Here is a 23,813-nt window from a genome sequence, read left to right as displayed (position 1 = left end):
TGAATAGGAGTCGATGGACTTGCAGATGTTCAGCACCTAATCAGTCTAAGCTCTATTTAAGTAGTACTATGGATTCTAACTTCACATCTCTTTATGAATTTAACACCGACTCCAAATATTATCTGAACTTAATTTTCCTAAGTGTGAATATCAGAATCATTTTTGGAAGGTAGCCAACAAAGTAACTGATCAAAGTATGTTATTGTAATAAATAACAGCTGGTACAAACCTTGCAATCCTCCAGTTCCCGCTAGACCTACATCCCTCACAGGAAGGTCTCCTGCAGTTTCATCAGCTGAAGCAGACATGGTTTATCTGCAGATTACAAAATTCACATGAAATCCCTTTTTATCCATAACTTAAACTGCAACACTAAAATGAACATCACATAAAATGAGTAAGAAAAAGAATGAGAGATTCACTATTAGGATGGACTGATTTATATTAAGGTGATGTAAATACAGTAATTAAAAAGTCACTGATTTACAAGTTTCCCACATATTTTTTCACATTTTTTTTTCACATAGTTTTTAACATATTTCTTCAAACAGTGGTACATATCAGATCACTAAAACATGTTAATTTACAGTTAAGTATAGCATTTTACATCATCTATGACAGTATACTTTGTGTAATTTTTTTTAGATAACTTGATTTTATTAATTTAAAAAATAGTACATAATACTCATCACCTGTGTCAAGCTGCAGATGCAGGAGCAGTTCATTAGGAATGATAGAAACTAAATTAAGCAAACACACTTATATTTTCTCTCACTCTATATTTAATTTTCTTTTCCTGATGGATGACAGAATGACATCATCTTGTCAGCATCAACAGGCTGGGGGAGTGTGACGGACTGGGCCAAGTTTGGGCACCGCTGAGGGCATCCGCTCAGGGGTAATTGCTCACAACCAGGGCTCCTTACAGCCCCTGACTAGAGGCCTTTCCCAAATAGGCCACACACCAGCCACACAGAGCGCTTCAGCTGCCAATCTAGCCAGCAGGAATCCTCACGAGAAAACCCCTCAGACACCGCAACTCTCCCTGTGCCACAATCAGCCGCAGGCTTTACACACAGGTAAGGGGTTAGAACCCAATCTCACCTACCGTGAATGCGTTCTTCCGGTCCCAAGAAACCAGCCATGGGTTCCCAGTCAATTTACACTTACCTACAAGAGTACACTGGGCCAATCCATTAGAATAGTGTTTCCCAAACTATGAGCCGTGGCCTGCTTTTGGGCCGCAGGAAAAAGATACCGGGCCTCAGCATGGCTGCCAGGTCCCACAAACCCTCGGCCGGGCTGGGCAGAGTCTGCAGCCGGATGTTCCAGGCTCCCAGCAGAGGCGTAGCTAGGGTTACCAGGTGAGTTCAAAAAAAAAAAAAAAAAAAAAAAAAAAAAAAAAAATGCAGGACACACTTGATCTCAGATGCTGGGAGGAGGAGCTGGGAGGGGAGCAGAGGGAGCAGGGATCGTTGGGGGGGGGGGGGGGGGGAATCGTCAGGGACAGCAGGGCTGGCCAGGGGAGATCGGGGGGTGGGGAGAACCGGCCGCCGGAAGCAGGGCTGGATGCGGGCAGTGGGGCTGGTTGGGGGAGATTGGGAGGGGAAGTGGGGGAGAACAGGCCAGCTGGGAGCAGGTCGGGGGAAGTGGGATTGGCTGGAAGGGCAGTGGGGGGGAGCGAACTGGCCGGCGGGAAGTGGAACTGACCTGGGTGCACGCAGATCTCAGAGCGCTGCCCATCCCGCTCACAGTCCCAGCGAAGCACGAGTAAGTCCGGCTCTGGGGATTCCATATTGCCCCCCCACACACACACTGCCCCCTCGAGTAGTTGTGAACTGTCTGGCTGGTAGACACACTCAAACAGCCTGAGCACATCTACCAGCCAAGCAGTTCGCAACTACAAACTGATACAGCTAATAATAATAAAACTTACCTAATAAGAAAATACCAGACATTTTATATGTCCGGTATATTCTCAATTTGTTTCCCGGACAGAAGCCTCAAATATCAGACTGTCCAGTACAAAACTGGACCCCTGGCAACCCTACCCTTCCTGGCATCCTCCCTCCTAGCCAGATACCCTACCCCCAGTCTGCTCCTGCTCCCACCTCCTGGAGTGCCTGTGCGGCGCCGGGTCCCCAAGCCCTGGCCTGGGCTGGGTGAAGGATGCAGCCTGGTGAAACTGTAAAAATTTATTCATTTTTCATTCTTTTTTTAATATGTGTTTATATTTTTGGGCTGCAAAAAACAGTACTGAAAAAAAAAAAACGGGTTCCAACTAAAGTAAAAAGTTTGGGAAACCCTAGTCTAGCCAGCTTTCTGTCTATCTTACAGTCCATTTATGACAATCCATATTTCCTTAACTTGCTGGCAAGAATATTGTGGGTGACCATATCAAAAGCTTTGCTAAAGCTGGCACTGGGGGCTTTGGGAGGACCAGAACCAACGCATATGAATATTCATCATTTACTTAATGAATATGCAAATATATATTACTGGTCCTCCAAAAGCTCGTGAATGGATTTACTGGTCCCATCAAAAAGTTTGGGAACCTCTGCTTTAGAATCTAAAATCTAAAGGTTTATTAACATAAGAAAGAAAAGGTTCAGAGTAATGTTGTTAAAGAAAATACATTACATGCACCAATCACCCAGTTCTAGATGTAGGCTCTTAGCAGAGATGTTACAAACTCCTATCTTAAACGTCTCTGGTGTACATCCTATGTCAGAATGGGCTAACGATTCTTCCCGTCTCGCTGTTCCTTGCAAGGCTGTATCTGGAATCAGTAGCAGAACTGAAGGCAAGATGGAGTCCACCTCATGGCATTTTATACCCATCCCTCGTATCTTCCAAGCTGGAGCAGATCATATGGCCAAGTGACCTATCCCTGTGTCCCATGTCAGCAGCCATGATATTGGCTGGTTTACAGGGTCCAGACGCATTCCTCAGGTGTGTACTGAGCACCTTGAGAGCCATTGTTCCTGGAGCCTCGCTAACTAGAATAATCATTGACTGGACATTGCTTCCTTATAGCAGGCAGTTCAGGCCCACTGCTCTGTCTAAGGAAGAGAACATTCAGCCCACTGAAAACAAGTATAAGTTGGGGTTCCGTTAAGAAAGCTGAGTTATGCTGAAGTAAAATAGAGAATAGACGTATGTCTTCACCATTATGACCTGTGACCATGATGTTCCAAAACAAGAGGCATACATTATGTCATATAAAATAAGAAAATGACACACTGGCAACTTTAGATTTTTTTACTGCAACTTTCTGTACTGTATACTTGGGTGATAGATTCTAACCCTAATTAGCTAATTAAACAAACAAAGAAGATGAGCTAAACCAGAGTTTCTCAAAGTGAGCCGCGGACGAACTTTGGAAAAGCCATTAGTGGACCAATGCTGCTTTGTTTACCTAAAGCAGGGGAGGGGAACCTTTTTTCTGACCCACAGAAAAGTCAGTTGGGGACTACATATAAGTGAGAAGTGCAACAAACAAACAAACAAACCCTGTCTGAAAATGAGAAAGACAACTCACATTTCCTCATTTCCCTCATACACCAGAGCTAGCAGATTGTGTGTGCTGTAGTGCAGAGGGGGAGCTGGAGCACCAGAGCAGGCTCCCCATTGCTGGCAAGCCAGGAACCGCATATCCCACCCTTGACCTAAAGGGTCCATAGCCACAGAACCTTGTGATTCCCATTGGCTCCTGTTTCCAGTGAAGGGAAGCTGAGAGAAGCAGCAGCCCACGCTACACTGCTACCCATGGCTCCCCTTGGCTGGAAATGGAAAACTGGAGCCAATGGGAGCTGAAAGACTCCTTGGTACGGACCCTTTAGGTTAATAAAGCAGCACAGGCCCACTAGTGGCTTTCCCAAAGTGGGTCTGCAGCACTTTGAGGAACACTTTAAACTAGGTTCGACGGGGACAGGTGAGCAAAGCCCACAGGTAAGTGCTGAATGTGCGGGACTGGAAGATGGGTTGGAAATGGGGGGGACTATGGCCTATAATGGCAAGGAGAAAGGAGGGTCAGGGCACAACAGGGAGGCAAGATCAAATCAGTATCTTAGATGCCTATATACAAATGCGAGAAGTATGGGTAATAAGCAGGAAGAACTGGAATTGCTAACAAATAAATACAACTATGATATCATTGATATTACAGAAACCTGGTGGGATGGGACACATGATTGGAATGTTGGTATGGAAGGGTACAGCTTGCTTAGGAAGGACAGACAGGGAAAAAAAGGAGGAGGGGTTGCCTTGTATATTAAAAATGTACACACTTGGAATGAAGTGGAGATGAACGTAGGAGATAGCTGTGTAGAGTCTCTCTGGGTTAAGCTAAAAGGGGTAAAAAAATGAGGGTGATGTCATGCTAGGAGTCTACTACAGGCCACCTAGCCAGGTGGAAGAGGTGGATGAGGCCTTTTTAAACAATTAACAAAACTATCCAAAGCCCAAGATTTGGTGGTGATGGGGGACTTCAACTATCCAGACATATGTTGGGAAACTAACACAGCGGGGCACAGCCTATCCAATAAGTTTCTGGACTGCATTGGAGACAACTTTCTGTTTCAGGTTGAAAAAGCTACCAGAGGAGAAGCTGTTCTGGATTTGATTTTAACAAATAGGGAGGAACTAGTTGAGAACTTGAAAGTGGGAGACAGTATGGGGGACAGTGATCATGAAATAATAGAGTTCATGATCTTAAGGAAAGGTAGAAGGGAGACCAACACAGTTGAGGTAATGGATTTCAGGAAGGCAGATTTTGATAAGCTCAGAGAACTTGTAGGTAAGGTCCCATGGGAAGCAAGGCTGAAGGGAAAAACAACTGAGGAGAGTTGGAAGTATTTCAAAGGGACGTTGTTAAGGGCCCAAAAGCAAACAATTCCGCTGTGTAGGAAAGATAGAAAATATGGCAAAAGACCAGCTTGGCTTAACAAGGAGATCTTGCATGATCTCAAAATAAAAAAGGAGTCTCATAAAAAATGGAAACTAGGACAAATAACAAAGGATGAATATAGGCAAGCAACACGGGAATGCAGGGGCAAGATTAGAAAGGCAAAGGCACAAAATGAGATCAAACTAGCTACAGGCATAAAGGGAAACAAGAAGACCTTTTACAAATACATTTAAAGCAAGAGGAAGACCAAAGACAAGGTAGGCCAACTGCTCAGTGAGGAGGGAGAAGCAGTAACAGGAAACTTGGAAATGGCGGAGATGCTCAATGACTTCTTTGTTTCGGTCTTCACCGAGAAGTCTGGAGGTGTGCCTAACGTAGTGAATACAAGCAGAGAGAGGGTAAGTTTAGAAGATAGGATACACAAAGAACAAGTTAAAAATCACTTAGGAAAGTTAGATGTCAGCAAGTCACCAGGTCCTGATGAAATGCATCCCAGGATACTCAAGGAGCTGATAGAGGAGGTTTCTGAGCCTTTAGCTATGATCTTTGAAAAATCATGGAAGACAGGGGAGATTCCAGAAGACTGGAAAAGGGCAAATATTGTGCCCATCTATAAAAAGGGGAATAAGAACAACCCAGGAAACTACAGACCGGTCAGTTTAACGTCTGTCCCAGGGAAGATAATGGAGCAGGTAATTAAGGAAATCATATGTAAACACTTGGAAGGTAATAAAGTGATAAGGAATAGCCAGCATGGGTTTGTGAAGAACAAGTCATGCCAAACTAATCTGATAGCTTTCTTTGACAGGATAACGAGCTTTGTGGATAAGGGAGAAGCGGTGGATGTCATATACCTAGACTTTAGTAAGGCATTTGATACGGTCTCACATGATATTCTTATTGATAAACTAGGCAAATATAACTTAGATAGGGCCACTATAATGTGGGTGCATAATTGGCTGGATAACCGTAGTCAGAGAGTTGTTGTTAACGGTGCTAAATCCTGCTGAAAAGGGATAACAAGTGGAGTTCCGCAAGGATCTGTTTTGGGACCTGTACTGTTCAATATCTTCATCAATTATGTAGATATTGGGATAGAGAGTACGCTTATTAAGTTTGCAGATGATACCAAACTGGGTGGGGTTGCAACTTCTTTGGAGGATAGGGACATAATTCAAAATGACCTTAGCAAGTTAGAGAAATGGTCAGAGGTAAACAGGATGAAGTTTAATAAAGAGAAATGCAAAGTGCTCCACTTAGGAAGGAACAATCAGTTCCATACATACAAGATGGGAAGCGACTGTCTAGGAAGGAGCATGGCGGAAAGGGATCTAGGGTCATAGTGGACCACAAGTTGAATATGAGTCAACAGTGTGATGCTGTTGCAAAAAAAGCAAACATGATTCTAGGTTGTATCAACAGGTGTGTTGTAAGCAAAACTCTGCCGCTCTACTCTGCACTAGTTAGGCCTCAGCTGGAGTACTGTGTCCAGTTCTGGGCGCCACATTTCAAGAAAGATGTGGAGAAATTGGAAAGGGTACAGAGAAGAGCGACAAGAATGATTAAAGGTCTAGAGAACATGACCTATGAAGCCAGGCTTCATGAACTGGGCTTGTTTAGTTTGGAAAAATGAAGATTAAGGGGGGACATGATAGCGGTTTTCAAATATCTAAAAGGGTGTCACAAGGAGGAAGGAGAAAATTTGTTCCTCTTGGTTTCTGAGGACAGGACAAGGAGTAATGGGCTTAAAGTGCAGCAAGGGAGGTTTAGATTGGACATTAGGAAAAAATTCCTAACTTTCAGGGTGGTCAAATATTGGAATAAATTGCCAAGGGAGGTAGTGGAATCTCCCTCTCTGGAGATATTTAAGAACAGGTTAGATAGACATCTGTCAGGGATGGTGTAGATGGAGCTTGGTCCTGCCTTGAGGGCGGGGGGCTGGACTCGATGACCTCTCGAGGTCCCTTCCAGTCCTATGATTCTATGAACATGAAGCAAAGCTAAACTTTTTTTCTAGCAACATTCAACATAGCAAACAGCGTGGGAATTTACTTGTCAAATCAGACTTATACTAAAAGGCATAGAGAGAGAGAGAGAGTCTTGAAGAATGAAGCCATATTGTTCTTCAGCCATATCCACATCTTCATCAACTTCATTTTCTCCCAATCAGTAGTTTTCCTTACGATGTTTCATACTTGCAGCTATGCCCTGCATTTTCTTCTTGCACTGCTTACATTTGATAAGTTTTTCCTTTTTTTACCCAGGGAATGAATTTCTTCAAAATATTCCTAGACAGGGTCTCTTTTACAACCAGAAGCAATGACAGCTTTTCTATAGCAAAAGCACAAAGAACATAGGAAGCTGTGCATGTGTTGATTAATGTCTTCTCTTTTCCTCTCCAGTCCACTCCAATGTTCCTTTGTATGCTGTATCCATCCTTTCCTACATATTGCCTCTCTGTCTTTACACAATGTTGTTAACTCTGCCATGCTTTTAACTCAGGTTCACCACCACACAAGCACAGAACAAAGACAATTCTATTCTGCTTATATCTGTCTTTGCACATGTTCCTCAGTAGACTAACATAAATTGAAAACCCAGAGCTTTCAAAGAGAAAGAGCTGGCTGTTAGGCTGGATAGACTAGAATCATTCATTCATTTTTATGAGACTGTAAGTTTATGTGTAGCATGTTTGTGATACGATTTAACTGTAACTTATTTTTAAATGAGAAATTTAGTATTTTAATCGATAAAAAATCTTATTTAAATACAAAAAAAATCAGACTTTTTGTATTTTATTTTTAAAAATTGCGTAGTCATAGCATTAACCTACAAGCCTTTGCTTATCGGTTACTCACTTAATCGACTACACTATTACATCCCTAGTTTTAACATTATGCCAGTTTGAATTAGGGATGTAAAATTCCGTTTAATTGGCTAACCAGTTAAAAATATTGTTTAACTCAGTGTTTCCCAAACTATGGGCTGTGGCCTGCTACTGGGCCGCAGGAAAAAAAATACTGGGTCTCAGCGTGGTTGCCGGGGTGTTCCGGGCTCCTGGAGTGCCCATGTGGCACTGGGTCCGCCAAGCACTTGGCCAGCCTGGGCATAACCTGCAGCCTGATGTTCCAGCTCCCAGCGGAGGCGTAGCTAGGGGAGGTCAGGAGCGGGGGCGGAGAGGAGGAGAGAAGAGCTGGGAATCGGAGCAGGCTTTGGAGAGTTGGGGTGGGGGGCAGCCAACGGAAGCAGAGCTGGCCAGGGGGCTGGCCAAGAGATCAGGAGGAGGAGTAGGGGAGAAGCGGCTGCTGGAAGCAGGGCTTATCTGGGGCATCGGAGCGGGGCGAGAGAGTTTAGGGGGGCCGACGGAAGCAGGATTGCTGGGGGAAGTGAGGTTGGGAGTAGGGAGCTGGCCGGGGAAAATGTGGGGGGGGGGAGGAGAGAGAAGCAGCCGCCGGAAACAGGGCTGGCTGCGGGCAGTGGGGCTGGCCAAGGGAGATTGGGAGGAGAAGCGAGGGAGAACTGGCTGTCTGGGAGGGGGTTGGAGGAAGTGGGGCTGGCCAAAGGCACAGAGGGGGAGGGGGGAAGCGGGACTGACCCGGCCATATGTAGAACTCGGAGCGCTACCCCCGCAAAGCACGAGTGAGTCCGACCTGGGGATTCTATTGTGCCCCCCGCCCCCCCACTCTCTCGAGTAGTTGCAAAGTGGCTGGCTGGTAGACACATTCATGCAGCCTAAGCACACTTAGCAGCCAGGCAGTTCGAAACTACAAACTGATTCACCTAGTAATAAAACGTACCTAATGAGGATCTGAGGAAGTGGGTCTGGCCCACGAAAGCTCATCATCTAATAAACCATCTTGTTAGTCTTTAAAGTGCTACATTGTCCTGCATTTTGCTTCAACTACCCCAGACTAACACGGCTACATTTCTATCACTGGTATTTTCTCAGTTTGTTTTTTATGTGTTTATATTTTTGGGCTGCAAAAAACAGTACTGAAAAAAAGGGTTCCAACTAAAGTAAAAAGTTTGGGAAACCCTGGTCTAACCAGCTTTCTGTCTGTCTTACAGTCCATTTATCCAATCCATATTCTTTAACTTGATGGCAATAATATTGTGGGTGTCCATATCAAAAGCTTTGCTAAAGCTGGCACTGGAGGCTTTGGGAGGACCAGAAACAACTTATTTTAATAATCATAATTTGATTAATGAATATGCAAATATGCACATAAATGTTACTGATCCTCCAAAAGTTCATGAATGGATTTACTGGTCCCCGTGTCAAAAAGTTTGGGAACCCTTAGTTTAACTGATTAAAGGGGAGTGAGCGAGGGGAGATGCTCCAGTTTGACTTGAGTGACCCCCCTGTCCACCACTCAGCTGGAATGCCTCTCCCTTCCTCCATCATGGCCAGAGCAGCCTCTGCCTCTGGCCACCCCAGCTGCAGGTAGGGTACACCAGTTGGAACGCCAGAACATCCCCTACCTGTGCTGAGCCAGGGCATCCCTCAGGCAAGGTCTGCTCGGACATCTTGGCCTGAGGAGCTCTCTGTCTGTGGGTGGACTCCCCCCTCCCCACGTGGCTGAAGCAGCCCCCTGCCCACAGCATGTGGGGAGCTCCTCCAGCCTCACCAGTTAACCTTAACCTCACCCATTAAGGCAGCTCACTCCTGCGTTGCTGTCTCTGTAGGAGGCAACAAGGGAGCACACAGCTCTGCAAAGCCAGCTGCCCATTTGTATTGGATCACGCCCGCTCCCCTCGCCACAGGCTTCTGCCACTCTATCAGAAGTAGAAGCACAGGAGGTGATGGTAGGGAGCTCCATGTTAAATGCTTTTTAAAGTGGCTTCCCCAAGCACCGGCTCCCATCTTCAAACTTCCCCGCTACCCGCCCCCCCCCCACTACCTCCTAGAGAGGCAGTGGGGGAGAAGGCATCTCCGTGGAAGCCAGCACATGCAGAGAGCTGACTCCTGCCTCCCAACCCCTTGCTGCCTCTGATACAGAAGCAGCAAGGGTGTATGTGTGTGTGTAGTTGTTAGGATTAACCAATGAGCCCAGGCTTATCAGTTTATCATGTAAACAACTACACGTTAACATCCATACTCCATGCAGGGCTCTAGCTATATCAATTGGCAGCAGCACCCGCGTACAGAGGACATATGGCCATTACTGTAATTCTGGGTGGCCTAGAGCTAGTCTGCGTGGGACAGTGTTTGGAACACTGGAAGACACCAGCATCTTGCCTACTACACTCAGGTAGCTGCACCAGTGCTAGCAAGGAGAACCTTTTAGGGGAAAGCATACAGATGTAAACAAGGCGAAACCCGTGTGTAGCTCAAAGTTATACTCCAATCAAGCAGAGGAGGACAATTCCCATTTGAGTCCAGTGTGCCAGGTGCAGAGCTGAGACTCGCCATTGGGGCAGTATGTAAATTCCACCGGCCCCCTTCCTGGGTTCAGATCTCTGGGAGCAAGGCACCCTGGCATCGAATGGCAGGGGAGGGGGTGTCGCACCAGCCCCTATTATCTGGGGACTGGGACGTGCGCAAGGAAAGAGAGCACCAGCCTGCATAGAGATCATAAGAACAGTCGCACTAGGTCAGACCAATGGCCCATCCAGCTCAGTATCCTCTCCCCCAGCAGGCCAGTGCCTGGTCCAGAACAGGCGGCAGCCCCATGACCAACAATCCCACGCGCAGAGTAGGCCACAGCCAGACAAACCCCAACACGGTTCCGTCATGTCGCTGCGGTCTCTGCACGGGACTTTCATGCGGGGACCCAAAGGCAGTAACGCACCCTCCATACTCACCGGCCTGCGTGCTCCTCTCGCCCGCCACGCGCGGCCGCAGCTACTCCCACTCCCGTAGCAACAGTGGCCGTTGCTACGGAAAAGGTCACTTCCTCCGGCTGCGGGCCCGACGAGACTGTGCCCGGTTGCCTGATGGGAGATGTAGTTGGGTGGCGAGCAACCCAGCATTCGGACTCCACTGCGCTCTCTTTCCGTGTGTCCACCGCGCTGCATCTCGGGAGGTGTAGTTCTGCCAGGAGCAGCGGGCCTGCGCTGGTGCCCGCCTCGAGCGGCTGAAAAGACTACTGGCAGGCCGAGCGCGGGCCTTGCGTGTGTTTGTGCTCGAGCACAGTGGGCTGCAGCATGAAGAGGCGAGCAGGGGCGAGAGAGAAAGAAGCCAAGGTATCTTCCCTTTGCTGCCCGCCCCTCCCAGTCCTGTCAGGCCCCCGCTCGCCTCTCCCGCGCGCTAACCCGCCCCCAGGCAGGGCTCTGCAGGCCAGGGGGCGCCAAGGGTGAGCTCTCTGCCTGCGAGGGGGGAGTGATGACGCCCCAGCGTGTCGAGGGAGGGGGGGGGCTGCCGGAGCATCCCTTCGCCGCCCGAGGAGGACTCTCCGCCCCCGAAGCAGGAGAGAGGGCGCAGTGGGTTCTGCTCCAGGCCCCCCCTCCCCGGCTGGGAAGTGCACATCCTGCCGCTCTTCTGAGGGCACCCGCCCAGCTGAAGATTAACCCAAGGACCAGAGGGTGGCGTCGGACTGGAGCCCTAGCACCCACGTGCCCTCGGTTCAAATCCCGCCTGCAACGCGCGCTGCCTATAGCTCTTCGCTGGCCGCACGGTGCCTCAGTGGCTGCGGCTGACTTCCAGTGCCTGTAGGGCGGTCCCGGGGCCGCTCTCCTGGTCGCGAAGTCGTACAGTAGATTAAGAGTCGGGCCCAGCTGTCTTGCTCCTAGTGTTGTGAGACATGTGCCCCGAGCATGGGGCTGGGAGCCCCCTGCCCCCAGTGATAGTGGGCCAAAAAGCGGTGCTGTCTGCGTGCGGAGTGTAACTATCTTTTATGCTAGTAATAGAAATGTAGCCTTGTTAGTCTGGTGTAGCTGAAGCAAAATGCAGGACTATGTAGCACTTTAAAGACTAACAAGATGGTTTATTAGATGATGAGCTTTCGTGGGCCAGACCCACTTCCTCAGATCAAAAAAATTTTGATCTGAGGAAGTGGGTCTGGCCCGGGAAAGCTCATCATCTAATAAACCATCTTGTTAGTCTTTAAAGTGCTACATAGTCCTGCATTTTGCTTTATCTTTTATGCGTAACTTTGAAATCATTTGATTATGACTATTTTGAAGCCATAGTTTCTGGTCTGCATTCTTAGTGGTACTTTTATAATGTTCACTCAGAGTAACTTTTTTGACAACAGTCACATTATATTATTTACCTTTTGACTAAATGGCCAAATAACCATGGGTGTATTTCCCAGTAAAACATTTCCCCCCTAGTGCAGATGATCCAAATATTTGTATCAATGTATCTGATAGGAATAGCTGAATGGTATTCTACAGTGTCTTGACATTTGAATTTTTTTGAATGTGTGTGTTTCATTATATCTTGAGTCCTTGTTAAAAAATTAACCCAGAGTATTCATTTATATTCATTTGAAAGCACTATTAATTATAACTTTTGTATGGCCTACCAGCACTCACAATGTTTTATTAATTCTTCTTTATTGGTGATTTTATACTGTTATAACTTAATTTATTTTTGTGGAGTTACTGTTATGCACCAATGTAAGTGAAAAGAGAATATAAAGCCCTGTATATTTTGTACTATGTGTAACATTTTAGCATTTTGTTTTAAAATTAATTCTGATATTTATAAACAAGCAGATGTACCCGGCATTTCTTGGGGCTTTAACTGAGGTAATTAAAAAAAATGAAAAATGAAGGCTAGAGTGAGAGTTCGGGGATAAGGAGACGGTTAGAGTGGAGGGTTAGGAGGTAAGGGAGGCTCAAGGCAGGGGGACGAAGGTGGAGGGCTCATGCTAAAGAAGTTGGGGGCAGGAATGTTAATGCAAGTAATTGACTAATTGTGTAGTCAATACAATTTGTATTGACTACAGGATGATTTGATAAGGGAAGGTGCTCTGTCCCGGCTTGCTCTGGTCCTGGAGCTACCCAGCTGAGGCACTGCAGTTTAAATGTAGTAGGAGCTAGGTATGCAGGGAGCCCCAGCCACCACAAGTATAGGCTGCTGCCTCTTGGTAGCTTCCCCTAACATCCCTGCCCCCCTAGTTATGCTTCTAATAGAGGCAACAGTGTGGGGGGAGAGATCAGGTGGCACTGTGCAGATGGTGCTGTTGGGAACTGGCTTTTAAGTGAGCTCCTCCAGCATCAGTTCCTGTTCCTCCCCCTTTGCTGCCTCTGATAAAGAGACATCAAGGTGGGGGGAAGCAAGTAGTTGAGTACTTGACTCAACTAGGTAGGCTTCTCAGTTAATGGGGTTGAGTACTCAATTACTCGCTTACATCCCTAGTTGGGGGTGCAAAAGTCAAGGCAGGTGGGAGGTGCAGGGCTCATGACAGGAAGTGGGGAGAGGGATGGTGACTGCTTATGGCGACTAGAGTGGCACTGCTCTGGTGATGATGCTTCTCTGCAACCTGGGGCAGTGCTCCCCAGCCAGCGGTTCCTCCGGCGGTGCCAGGGCTGCACTCCCTGGAGGTTGGTTCCTCCCAGGATTGGGGGGGGGATCCCAGTCTGTGCACTTATTGGGTGGGTTTGGGCTCTGTGGGCCAGTCCCGGACTCCAGCTGCACCCTCTTCGGCCTGCAGCCTTTTGGAGGTGGGGAGCAGTTCCTGGCCTGCAGCTGTGCCCCCGGGCTTTGCTTGGAGTAGTGGCCACCCTGTCCTGCAGCTTATTGAGGAGGGGTGCCCTGTGGGCTAGCCCTGGCCTCCAACAGCCCCTCCGTGACCTGCAGACTGTTGGGCGGGGGGGACAGTTTTTGGAGGTTGTCCCCCTGCAGCTGCCTCCCTCCAGCAGCCCCCTTGTGGCCTGTAGGCTGTCTGGGGAAGGTGAGGTTCAGGGGGCTGTCCCCTCCTCCAGTGGTTCCCCCCATGTCCTGCAGGCTATCTGGGGATGGGCCAGGCTCCAGGGGCTTCCCCCCCTTTCCAGCTGCTCACCTTCTAGCAGCTCCCCCCCAGCCTATAGACTCTCTGGGAAGGGGTCAGGCTCGGGGAGCTTCCCCATCCTTCAGCAGGTTCCCCCCACGTTCTTCAGGCTCTCCTTGGGGGAGGGCAGGCTTCTTTCCTGTTCTGGAGGCAGGCAAGATGGTGGAGCCCCAGTTCTGCTGGCCACTCCCTTTGTGCTGCAGCTGCCCCCTGTGGGCATCATGTCCCTCTTCTCTGTGCCCTTCCCTTTCGCATTGCTCTGCTCTTTGCCCCCTCCCTTTCCTTATTATTGAAAACAGTCTCATTCCTGGCACTTTTTGTGTCTTAGGCACAACCAAGCCCTGACCTTGGTTTAAGTTAGAGCAAGCTGCATACCAAATTTGGTGGTCCTAGCTCTCACGGTTTAGGTAAGAGGAACTATAGTGCTAGAGGAGCTGTACACGCATGTGGAACTGTGCACAGAACAGTAGAAGTTGAGGTTAGGCCTGATGATGATCAGGCACAGATCTCCTTCAGCACTTTCTTTAAAGGCACCCTTTGTGCATATAATCACATTTTTGTTTTGTATTTTAGAAGAATTCTGCTGCAAGGCTTGTAGTGGGATTTTGTTCAGAGTACAGTTTTTGTAATATAATGATTCAATTGCAATGTAATACAGCCGGTCCCCGGCTTACAAACGCATCAACGTATGACCAGGCACACTTACAACCATCCTCCCATTTAGTGCGACCCCGACTTACGAACGGCGATCCGCGCTTATGGACAGCGCAGTTCCATTGAAATGAATGGGGTCTGACTTACTAACCCATCGAGTTACAACCAAGTGCTAGGAATGTAACTCGTTCGTAAGTCGGGGACCAGTTGTATATGCTTTTGGTCTTGGTAGGATTTATGGAATACTATTGCCTTTCCGCTGAATAGTCATGTGAGTGCAGAATGATGGAATCTAGCATAACTTCAAGGAGCTGAACTTTCTCAGATTTCCAAATTAATTTTGGGAGCTGCTGAGTGCCATCAGCTCCTGTTAATTTCACCTATTATTTGTCCTAAGCCTAGTTCTCATCCTGTCCCAACTGCCCCAAATATCATCAACCTGTCTTTGTGTACATTATAGTATTCAACATGGAAACACAACTGTTAGACTAAACATTATTGATTGGTGATTCCAATAGGACAGACGTTTTAACTGAGCAATCAATACTTATGGGAGTTTGCTTTCTCTTCACACAGTTTAAATGGAATTAGTCTGATCTGCTCTTTATTCGGGTTCCTTCAGTTCTGGCCATTTCCTTTATTTAGTAGGACAAAGAAAAATACATGTTTAAAACACAATAACTTACTCATGCTTGATCTCAACCCAGAATATATTTTTACCTTTAAAATTTTGATTGAATATGTTTTGAATACTCAACATTCTTTTAAATTAAAAAAAAAACCATGAACAGAAAAAACCTCCAGGGATTTTTCACCTTCCAAACACTTTGTTTGGTTAATAGTTAGTTTTCTTTTAAAATTTAATCCATGGAAAGTATGCATTGCTCATCAGGATCTCTCTGTGTGGTGATGGTGGTGTTTTTTGTTTTAAAAAGATTTAAAAGTAGTTACAAGCCTGAGAGGTGCTAAGCAACAGCAACATCAGTTGGCAGGTAGCATCTTGGCTGAGTAAGGATTTGTGGGAGAAGGAATTAAATTATGACCAGTTCAAATGAGGCATACCAATCTTTCCAGAATGTTGTTACCCTTAACTTGAATAAAATTAACTTGTTGGATTTATGGGACAATACTACTAGACTCCATTCAACATTAACTTGCACCTTTTGAAGTCATTTACATTGGTGCAAACTGGCTGCATAATGCTAACAAACAAGAACTAGCAGCAATTAATTGGTCTCACAATCTTTAATTATACGTTTATACACCTTCCAGTACAATTAGCTCCACAGCTGGGATAATTCAGGGTTATGGAAATACAAATAATAAAATGTATCATCGACCTGAATGCTCAGATATTAGTGGCACTTGTGTATACTGTATTTTGATGTGTGATTGTTCCACATATGAGGGGGGTTGAAAGGGAAAGTAATAGAGAATTCTTTAGTCTTTGCTAAAATATCATAAACAGATTTATTTACAAGAAAGAAAAAAAAGTCTTCTATAAATCACTATAGTAACACAATGTTAAGGTTGATATTTCATCCAGTCAAAACTCAGAATTCAGTTGTTACCCACATCATTCTTAACTTGCTGCTTGGCACATACCAAACAGGTATTTAAATAGGTATTTCATACATTCTCTCACACTACTACCTTTCAAAATAACATAACAAAGGAGAAGAGTGAAGGTTTCTGTTGGAAAACAGTAGTCTATGTGCTTAAATATCTCAGCTTTAACACTGCATTGTCATAGTTTATTTTTATACATAAATCTTTAATTTCCCATTTTTCTTAATATATCTGTAAAAATGTTAAATCTATTTTAAAATAGTTTGTCAGTCTTCTTACAACATCTGTATTTAAGTGAAATAATATTAACATAACATTATATATGCCTTCAGATAAGCCTGATGTCATGTTATGCTTCTTGCTTAGGTATAAAACAGTGTGCGAGTTTTAGCAGAATCAGCAGCCAATATGCCACCAGCAATTTCTGTTTGTCACATTATGGGCCCCTAACATTATTAATGAGACAGTAATTGAGAAATAGTGTTGATTATCACATAAAACATGCTCTGTATATTGGAAACAACAAGGTAGAGGTCTTGCATATGCAGAATAAAATACAAAAAGGAATGAATAGCAAATGTTCCCTGTTTTTAAATTAAGCACAACTCTGCTGTTTAAATTGCCCCAGCTGTTAATGCTGGAACCATTACAGTAATGGACTCAGTAAATGAAGGAGAACCAAGACACACACACTTTATTACCTGAGGGGTAATTTTCTCTTCATCCGTAATAGCAGCAGTGCCTAGTATTGATCAGACCATCAAGATACTAATCCTCTGTAAAATTACTTGTTATAACTGAAAATGTGTTAATCCAAATCAGTCTGTGTCCTGACTTTCTACTTACCATTGAATACAGTCTATTAGATGGTTTATTTTTCATTATTTAAAGCCTTTACATTGATAATAGTTGGAGCTTCCTTTGCAAGAGTGAGTGCTTAATCTTCTATATAGCCCAGGGTTGTCTTTTTGTTTTAAATGAAACATCTCCCATTTAATTATGGAGTGTCTGTCTTGCTAATCTGAATTATGATGGTACTTTAGGTCCCCAGATTTATTAAACATGCTATTTTACATTGTCTGTTTTTGTTTTAAATAAGAACAGGCCCATCTTGCCCAGATTAGAAATCTGCAGCAGGTATAAAATACCAAGAAGTACTAAGAATATAAATTACTTGGATTTTTATTACAAGTGCTAGTTTGCTGTATTGATTGTGAGAGCATATCAGAGGCTAACACAAATAATGTTTGTATTTTTCCATCTTGAAAATATTGTCTCCTAAAGCTCTGAATTTTTTCCATTGTTATCTGTAACATTACAAATTTGGCATCTAGATGCTGAATTCCTTCAGTTCCCATTGATTTCAGTGAGAGATGACAGGATTCTTAACTTGGAGTTAGAGACCTGGTTCTGTTCTCAGCTCTGGCCACTGACTTGCTGTTGCTTCACCTCTCTGTTCCCTTGTTGCCATTCCGTTTTATTTTATTTATTTAGATTGTAACATCAAAGGACAGGAATTGCCCCTTTTATTTGTACAGTGCCTAGTATGGTGGAACACTGGTCTTGCTTGTGGTCTCAAGGCACTTCTATAATGCAAATCATTAGTAATAATAACTGGTGGGCGTGCATGCACATCACCGTAAAGAATGGAGCAAAATTATTTTAAATTGTTTCAGTGGCCAGGTTCCTGCATCAAGATTCATGCCCATTCATCAAGACCCATGCCCTTTATGAAGTGCTAATAAAGTCATTCAGATATTGCTCATAACACATTTTAACAGTTCTTGTTGCAAGATCAGGGTATAGATTGGAGGAAGAATAATTATTTTTAAGAAAAATATCTAATAATGTTGGCTGAAGATGATTCACCTTGAGATTTGTATGTCAGGGGAATCTTCAGTCCGATTTACATTTTTAAGCTTAAAGGATCAAGTTGATCTTCACACTAACAATGCTTTCAGAAGTGTTTACTTCGTAATTATTCATTTCATTGCTTCAGTGTTACAGGCCAGAGGCTCTATAGCATTTTCTTCTACATTTTGCTGTCTAACAGTAAATGTTTAAGATTTATTTCTATCAGTTTAAAATAAGCAAACCATTAGGATGCGTCTACACTGCTATGCAATTTGAGTTAGGCATGTGTCCCTCATGCCCCACACTAGAGCAGAAATTTGAGTTAGGCAAATTGTGTAGCTTATTTTGAGTTAATTTTGAAATAGCTTATTTCGTAAAATTACGAAATCACGGCTATTCCAAAATGTCCCTTAATCCTCGTAGAATGAGGTTTACAGGGATGTCAGAATAGCACAACTGTTATTTTGAAAGATATTTCAGGATAATGGGCGCGCTGTCAAGACATGGAATAGCTATTTCAGGATAGTATCCTGAAATAGTGCCGCAGTGTAGACATACTCTGTGTAATCAAGTTAAACCAGTGGAATCTCTGAGGTGCTCAAAGATGCCCCGCCTTCTGCTGCTACCCCCAAACTCAGTCCCTTTTAAGTGTGTTTGCATGTGTCCGATCCTCTTCCTGTGCTCAGATCTGGATTCTGTGGACATATATCTAGGGAAATGGGGGAATGATGCCAGAATGCTGGCATATCTTTTTGTGTGTCCCTCATGTCCAACACTTGAGCAGAAATCCATTTAGATTTTTGTTCTTTATATACACACATGGATGATATAACCTTATGTTACTTATTTAGTTCTAATTTTATTAATGAATACGCTGCTACTATAATATTTAAAAACACAAAGTAGAGATCCATAAAAACTAGCACTGGAATTAAAAAAATTAATAAATCCTTAGAGTTCTCCAAAGGCATTGTCCAACGTAGATACACATTTACCTGCTTCCTTCTTTTTCAGGATATAGCAACAGTATTATTTTATGGGCATGGTTTACAAGAAATTGACACCTGAAGATGGCAGCCTGTCTGCCTCTTTTCTTTGTGCACTAATGAACAGTGTGAAAGCCTCAGTGGGTAGAAATATGTGGAATATTTGAAATTAAATAAAAAAAAATTGAAATCTGAAGTTAGGGCAAATATACATCTGCAAATTTACCAAAGAAGTTAAGAAAAATAAAACCACACCTTAGATATTTTTAAAGGAAAATAAAAGTTTGTGTGCCCACAGCCCAATTTTCACTCAACAACTGTTTCTGAGCAGGGCTAGAAAAGGTTTGGTTTCATTTGGATAGAGATTAACCCAGAAGCAGCTCACAGACTGTATTGTCTTAGATTTTACACATACAGCACATGATGTGAATGGCATTTCACATTAGCAGCTCCATAAGTGAATTTTCCTTCTTGAAATTAACAATTTGAAAATAACAATTGAAAATAAACAATGATAGAATCACATTTCCCTATGGAAATAGTGAAAATAACTTCCATTGATTTCAATGGGAGCAGGATTGGGTTCTAATTATGTTTACAATAATTCATCCATACCTTCAGTTACTCAGTTTACCTTTAATGACCTACAGCATCAAAATATTAAACGATCCTCTTACCTTCTGTTACTAAATGGGAATATTATATTGTATGCTATTCTACTTGATACTGAAGTGCAAAGTATGTTTATGATTATTACCGTTTAAAACAGTAGTATGAAATATACTTTATTATGAATTCCTGAAATGCTCAATATAATGGCATAGTGGTTTACAAATTGTTTTAAATTTATGATAGTCTTACTGTGGAAGGAAATTCTAGACTATTGTATTTTATTTAAGCAGCTTCTCTTCCCTTATACAGCACATAAATGCACCCTTCCTAAAAGAATTACATCTCTATCCCTTAGAATTTGTTCAGTTTCATTTTGCCCTTTTTATCTGCTGCTCATCCCACTACTTTTATTTAAGAGTGTAAAGTTACTTTAATGTAACTGCTGTTGTCACCTTTGCCTTCAGCTAATCAAATAGTTTACCTTGAGGGAAGCATTTATCTCCCACTTTCATTATTATTATTTTCGTAGCTGTAAAGATATATATTTTGTGTCTGCAGAAGGCTGTAACAGTGAAACGAGGTATTGATCTGCTGTATTTGGCAATTTCTTTCCACCTTGCCATCGATATCATGTCAGCCGCTGTCTGTACTGTGGTTGACCTCACAAATAGCTCTTTATGTTCCCATTGGATTCAAATGATATACTATGCTGAAAACTAAATCAATGAATGATTATAAAGTTTTTAGTATTATTTCATGACCCTGAGGCAACTGGTGCTCCATGCATTGAATACTTGAAAGGATACCTAGTATGGTTAAAACAGGCGTCGCTATTTTTGTTCTTATATAAGTGGAAAGAACATAGCTTAGGTCTTAAGTAATTGTGCATCTTTGATATTTTTGTGATTATTTTACAACTTCTTAAGGGCCTGACTGGAGACAGCTCATATAACTTGAAGTTTTGCTCCATAAAGTACTATTGTACGATTGGACTCCAGTGAGTCTTATGACTACAATGGAAATGACTTAAGAGAAAAATTCTCCTCTCTGTTCCATGCTATGTTGCATATTGTGTACTCATTGTTTGCAGAAGTTAGATAGTCCTTAACAGAAGGGTGTGAGAATTTTTTATTTCAGAGAAAGTTGAAGTGGAGATCAAATAGGATCAAATCAAATCCTTACAAAGATTAGTAAGTTAAAATCAATGGATTTTTAAAGTATTTTTTCTGTTCAGGAGGCAGAGGTTTATATTTCTCTGTAAGACTATTATATTATTTTTAAAGATGAAGCTAAACTACAGCTTAGCCAATTTGTGTCCATTTTAAACTAATTTTGAAAAATTTCAAAAAAATCCCAAATAGATATGTGCAGAAATGGACAGGATTTTTACAAACACTTAAATGACTTAGGAGCACAAGCCTCATTGACTTTGTGTGACACCTAAATCATATAGGCCTAGATTTTTAAAAGTATTCAGGCATTGCTGTGCTCAGGATGAAAAAGGCTGTTTCAGAAGCCTCAGTTTCATTTGGTTACCTCAGAGCCAAAATCCCTTTTGAAAATGAGATTTAGGTTCAGAAACCAGTTGGACTTCAATACACTGAAGTCAGCAATGTCTTAACACCTTTAAAAATCAGGCTCTGGGCATTTCTGAAAATCTCACCAAATATCTCAAAGCCATGTGGGCCTACTGAAATGCACATTTTTTTTTTTTGAATAAAAACTGTTATTGAACACTGATTGGGTGGAGGCCACTTAAGGATAACGGTGCTAATTTGGCAGAAAATTTATGTAAGATGTTACTCAATATAGTAGTGGTCCCCAATGTGGCGCCCATGGGCGCCGTGGCGCCCGCCGGGCCATTTCTGTGCGCCCGCCAAGTGATCGGGCCCAGCCCCGCCCTCAGGCATGTGGTGCATGGGCAGTGCCAGCCCCTGGGCGCACAGCGTATGGGTGACCCCGCCCCCGGGTGCCCGGTGCAAGGGCTGTGCCGGTCCCAGGTATGCAGCATATGGGTGGTGCTGGCCCCTGGGCGCGCGGCACATGGGCAGCCCTGCTCCCCGGTGCGCGGTACATGGGCTGTGCCGGCCCCGGGTGTGTGGCATATGAGCAGGCCCCGTGTAGCCAGACACAAACCCCATCTTGTTTCTGCCCGCCCCCCAGAGAGCAAGAGAAAGGCAGTCAGCCTTTGATGCCCTGGGAACGCAGGTGTGCTGCCTGTCCCTGACTCTACCATAAACAGAAACCAGACAGTAAATGGGCTAGCTGACGACCCGGGACCTCCCGTCGCCCTGATGGCTAGCACCAGTAATTGACACGCCTGCACTGTCCCAGGAGAGGAATCTTCGCCCATCACATACCAGAGGTGCCCATTGTCTGCATTTTCCCAGGTGTGAATTATGCTGTGAGTCCCTTATGACCGGCTGAAGTTCTTTTAAATTGTGCTTGGTTCTGTTACAGCAACTGAAGGAGTCAGGTTAAAGCTTAAACAGTTACTATTTTATTGTTACAGGGTATACTTAGCTGTTAAATGCTACTACTGTGTTACAGATAACACAGACACTACAAAGGACAGGACAGAAATTACACTAATAAGTCACTTACAGGTACCATGAAACCCTTTGGTTCTCTGAGCTCTTATTAAATGCATGCAAAATAGACACATAGCAGGTATACATTCTCACCCCTGCGTTCGAGACTTGGCGTGGCCAGCGTCTTTCTCTCAATCCCTCGGGAAGAAGTAGGGCGAGGTTGGGCGTCCCACAGACCTCGGGAGACAATCAATACCTGCCAGCAGGTATAGATGATTGGAGCTCAAATGGGGTGGGCTACTAAACCCCTCTTTATACCCCTTGGGTCATGTAGGCTTCTTCCTGGTCTCAAGTGGCCAATTAGGAAAAATGGCTTTGAATGCCAAGTTTCCCACGAAGGGTGCAAAGCATAATTCACACCTGGGAAAATGCAGACAATGGGCACCTCTGGTATGTGATGGGCGAAGCTTCCTCTCCTGGGACAGTGCAGGCGTGTCAATTACTGGTGCTAGCCATCAGGGCGACGGGAGGTCCCGGGTCATCAGCTAGCCCATTTACTGTCTGGTTTCTGTTTATGGTAGAGTCAGGGACAGGCAGCACACCTGCGTTCCCAGGGCATCAAAGGCTGACTGCCTTTCTCTTGCTCTCGGGGGAGGGGGGGAACAAGATGGGGTTTGTGTCTGGCTACAGCTGGTTAGGCCTCAATTGGAGTATTGGGTTCAGTTCTGGGCACCGCATTTCAAGAAAGATGTAGAGAAATTGGAGAGGGTCTAGAGAAGAGCAACAAAAATGATTAAAGGTCTAGAGAACATGACCTGTGAGGGAAGGCTGAAGGAATTGGGTTTGTTTAGTTTAGAAAAGAGAAAATTGAGGGGGGACATGATAGTAGTTTTCAGGTATCTAAAAGGGTGTCATAAGGAGGATGGAGAAAACTTGTTCATCTTGGCTTCTGAGGCTAGAACAAGAAGCAATGGGTTTAAACTGCAGCAAGGAAGGTTTAGGTTGGACATTAGGAAAAAGTTCCTAACTGTCAGGGGAGTCAAACACTGGAATAAATTGCCCAGGGAGGTTGTGGAATCTCCATCTGTGGAGATTTTTAAGAGTAGGTTAGATAAATGTCTATCAGGGATGGTCTAGACAGTATTTGGTCCTGCCATGAGGGCAGGGGACCGGGGACTCGATGACCTCTCAAGGTCCCTTCCAGTCCTAGTATTCTATGATTCTTAAGAGCCTAGTAGAGGCAGAGGTGCCGTTGAGAGGCAGAGGTGCCCTTATAGACTATTCGAATACTCGATGGAAATCCCATTGACTATTCAATTAGTTAATTAATCTAAATTTAACATCCCTACCCTACTCCCAAAATCTGGTGTTCAGTCTCTGTCTAGGCCAATACCACCTGATGCTTCCCTGCTCTGTTTTCTAGAGCAGTGATTTTCAAATTCGGGAAGTCCACAGACTGTCTCAGATTTTCAAAAGGGTCTGAACTTCTGTTTGATGTATTTTAGGGATCCACGAATGAAAAAAGCCTGAAAACTGTTACCCTAGATTAGAATTTATTGTACAGTATTTGTGGATCTTTTAATCTGTTTTGGTTTCTCTTAAAAGTTTTAATAAGATGTTGGTTAATAAATTTTCCACAGCAAAGGATCTGGACACATGCTAATTGGAATTAAGCCTTTCCCATCCTGTAAAGCTGGATACCAGATTAGGCTCTTGTCCTGTTAAGGACAAGGCTTGATCTTGCAAGATGTGGTATGTT

At 44.2% G+C, this 23,813-nt stretch overlaps 2 protein-coding genes across 13 annotated transcripts in view; one reads left to right on the top strand and one right to left on the bottom strand.

The window, feature by feature from the left end:
* RPGRIP1L (RPGRIP1 like) overlaps nucleotides 1-10,900 on the bottom strand; it is a 171,246-nt gene extending 160,346 nt beyond the window's left edge. The window contains exons 1-2 of the mRNA XM_075940279.2: nucleotides 10,715-10,900; nucleotides 230-315 (exon numbers count right to left, since the gene is read on the bottom strand). Of these exons, the coding sequence (XP_075796394.2) occupies nucleotides 230-308 (79 nt within the window). The 5' untranslated portion in view covers nucleotides 309-315; nucleotides 10,715-10,900. The remainder of the gene's footprint in view (nucleotides 1-229; nucleotides 316-10,714) is intronic.
* An 8-nt stretch (nucleotides 10,901-10,908) lies between these two features.
* The window catches only part of FTO (FTO alpha-ketoglutarate dependent dioxygenase), a 391,784-nt gene continuing 378,879 nt past the window's right edge, over nucleotides 10,909-23,813 (top strand). For 11 of the 12 annotated variants that reach the window (XM_075940288.2, XM_075940298.2, XM_075940290.2 and 8 more), the window contains exon 1: nucleotides 10,909-11,095. In XM_075940288.2, the coding sequence (XP_075796403.2) occupies nucleotides 11,057-11,095 (39 nt within the window). In that variant the 5' untranslated portion in view covers nucleotides 10,909-11,056. The remainder of the gene's footprint in view (nucleotides 11,096-23,813) is intronic. The other variant, XM_075940286.2, reaches the window with a different exon arrangement.

This window comes from Pelodiscus sinensis, chromosome 12 (genome assembly GCF_052426305.1).
Source record: "Pelodiscus sinensis isolate ZL-2025 chromosome 12, ASM5242630v1, whole genome shotgun sequence".
Lineage (NCBI taxonomy): Eukaryota > Metazoa > Chordata > Testudines > Trionychidae > Pelodiscus > Pelodiscus sinensis.
This window is presented reverse-complemented; position numbering and strand designations above follow the sequence as displayed.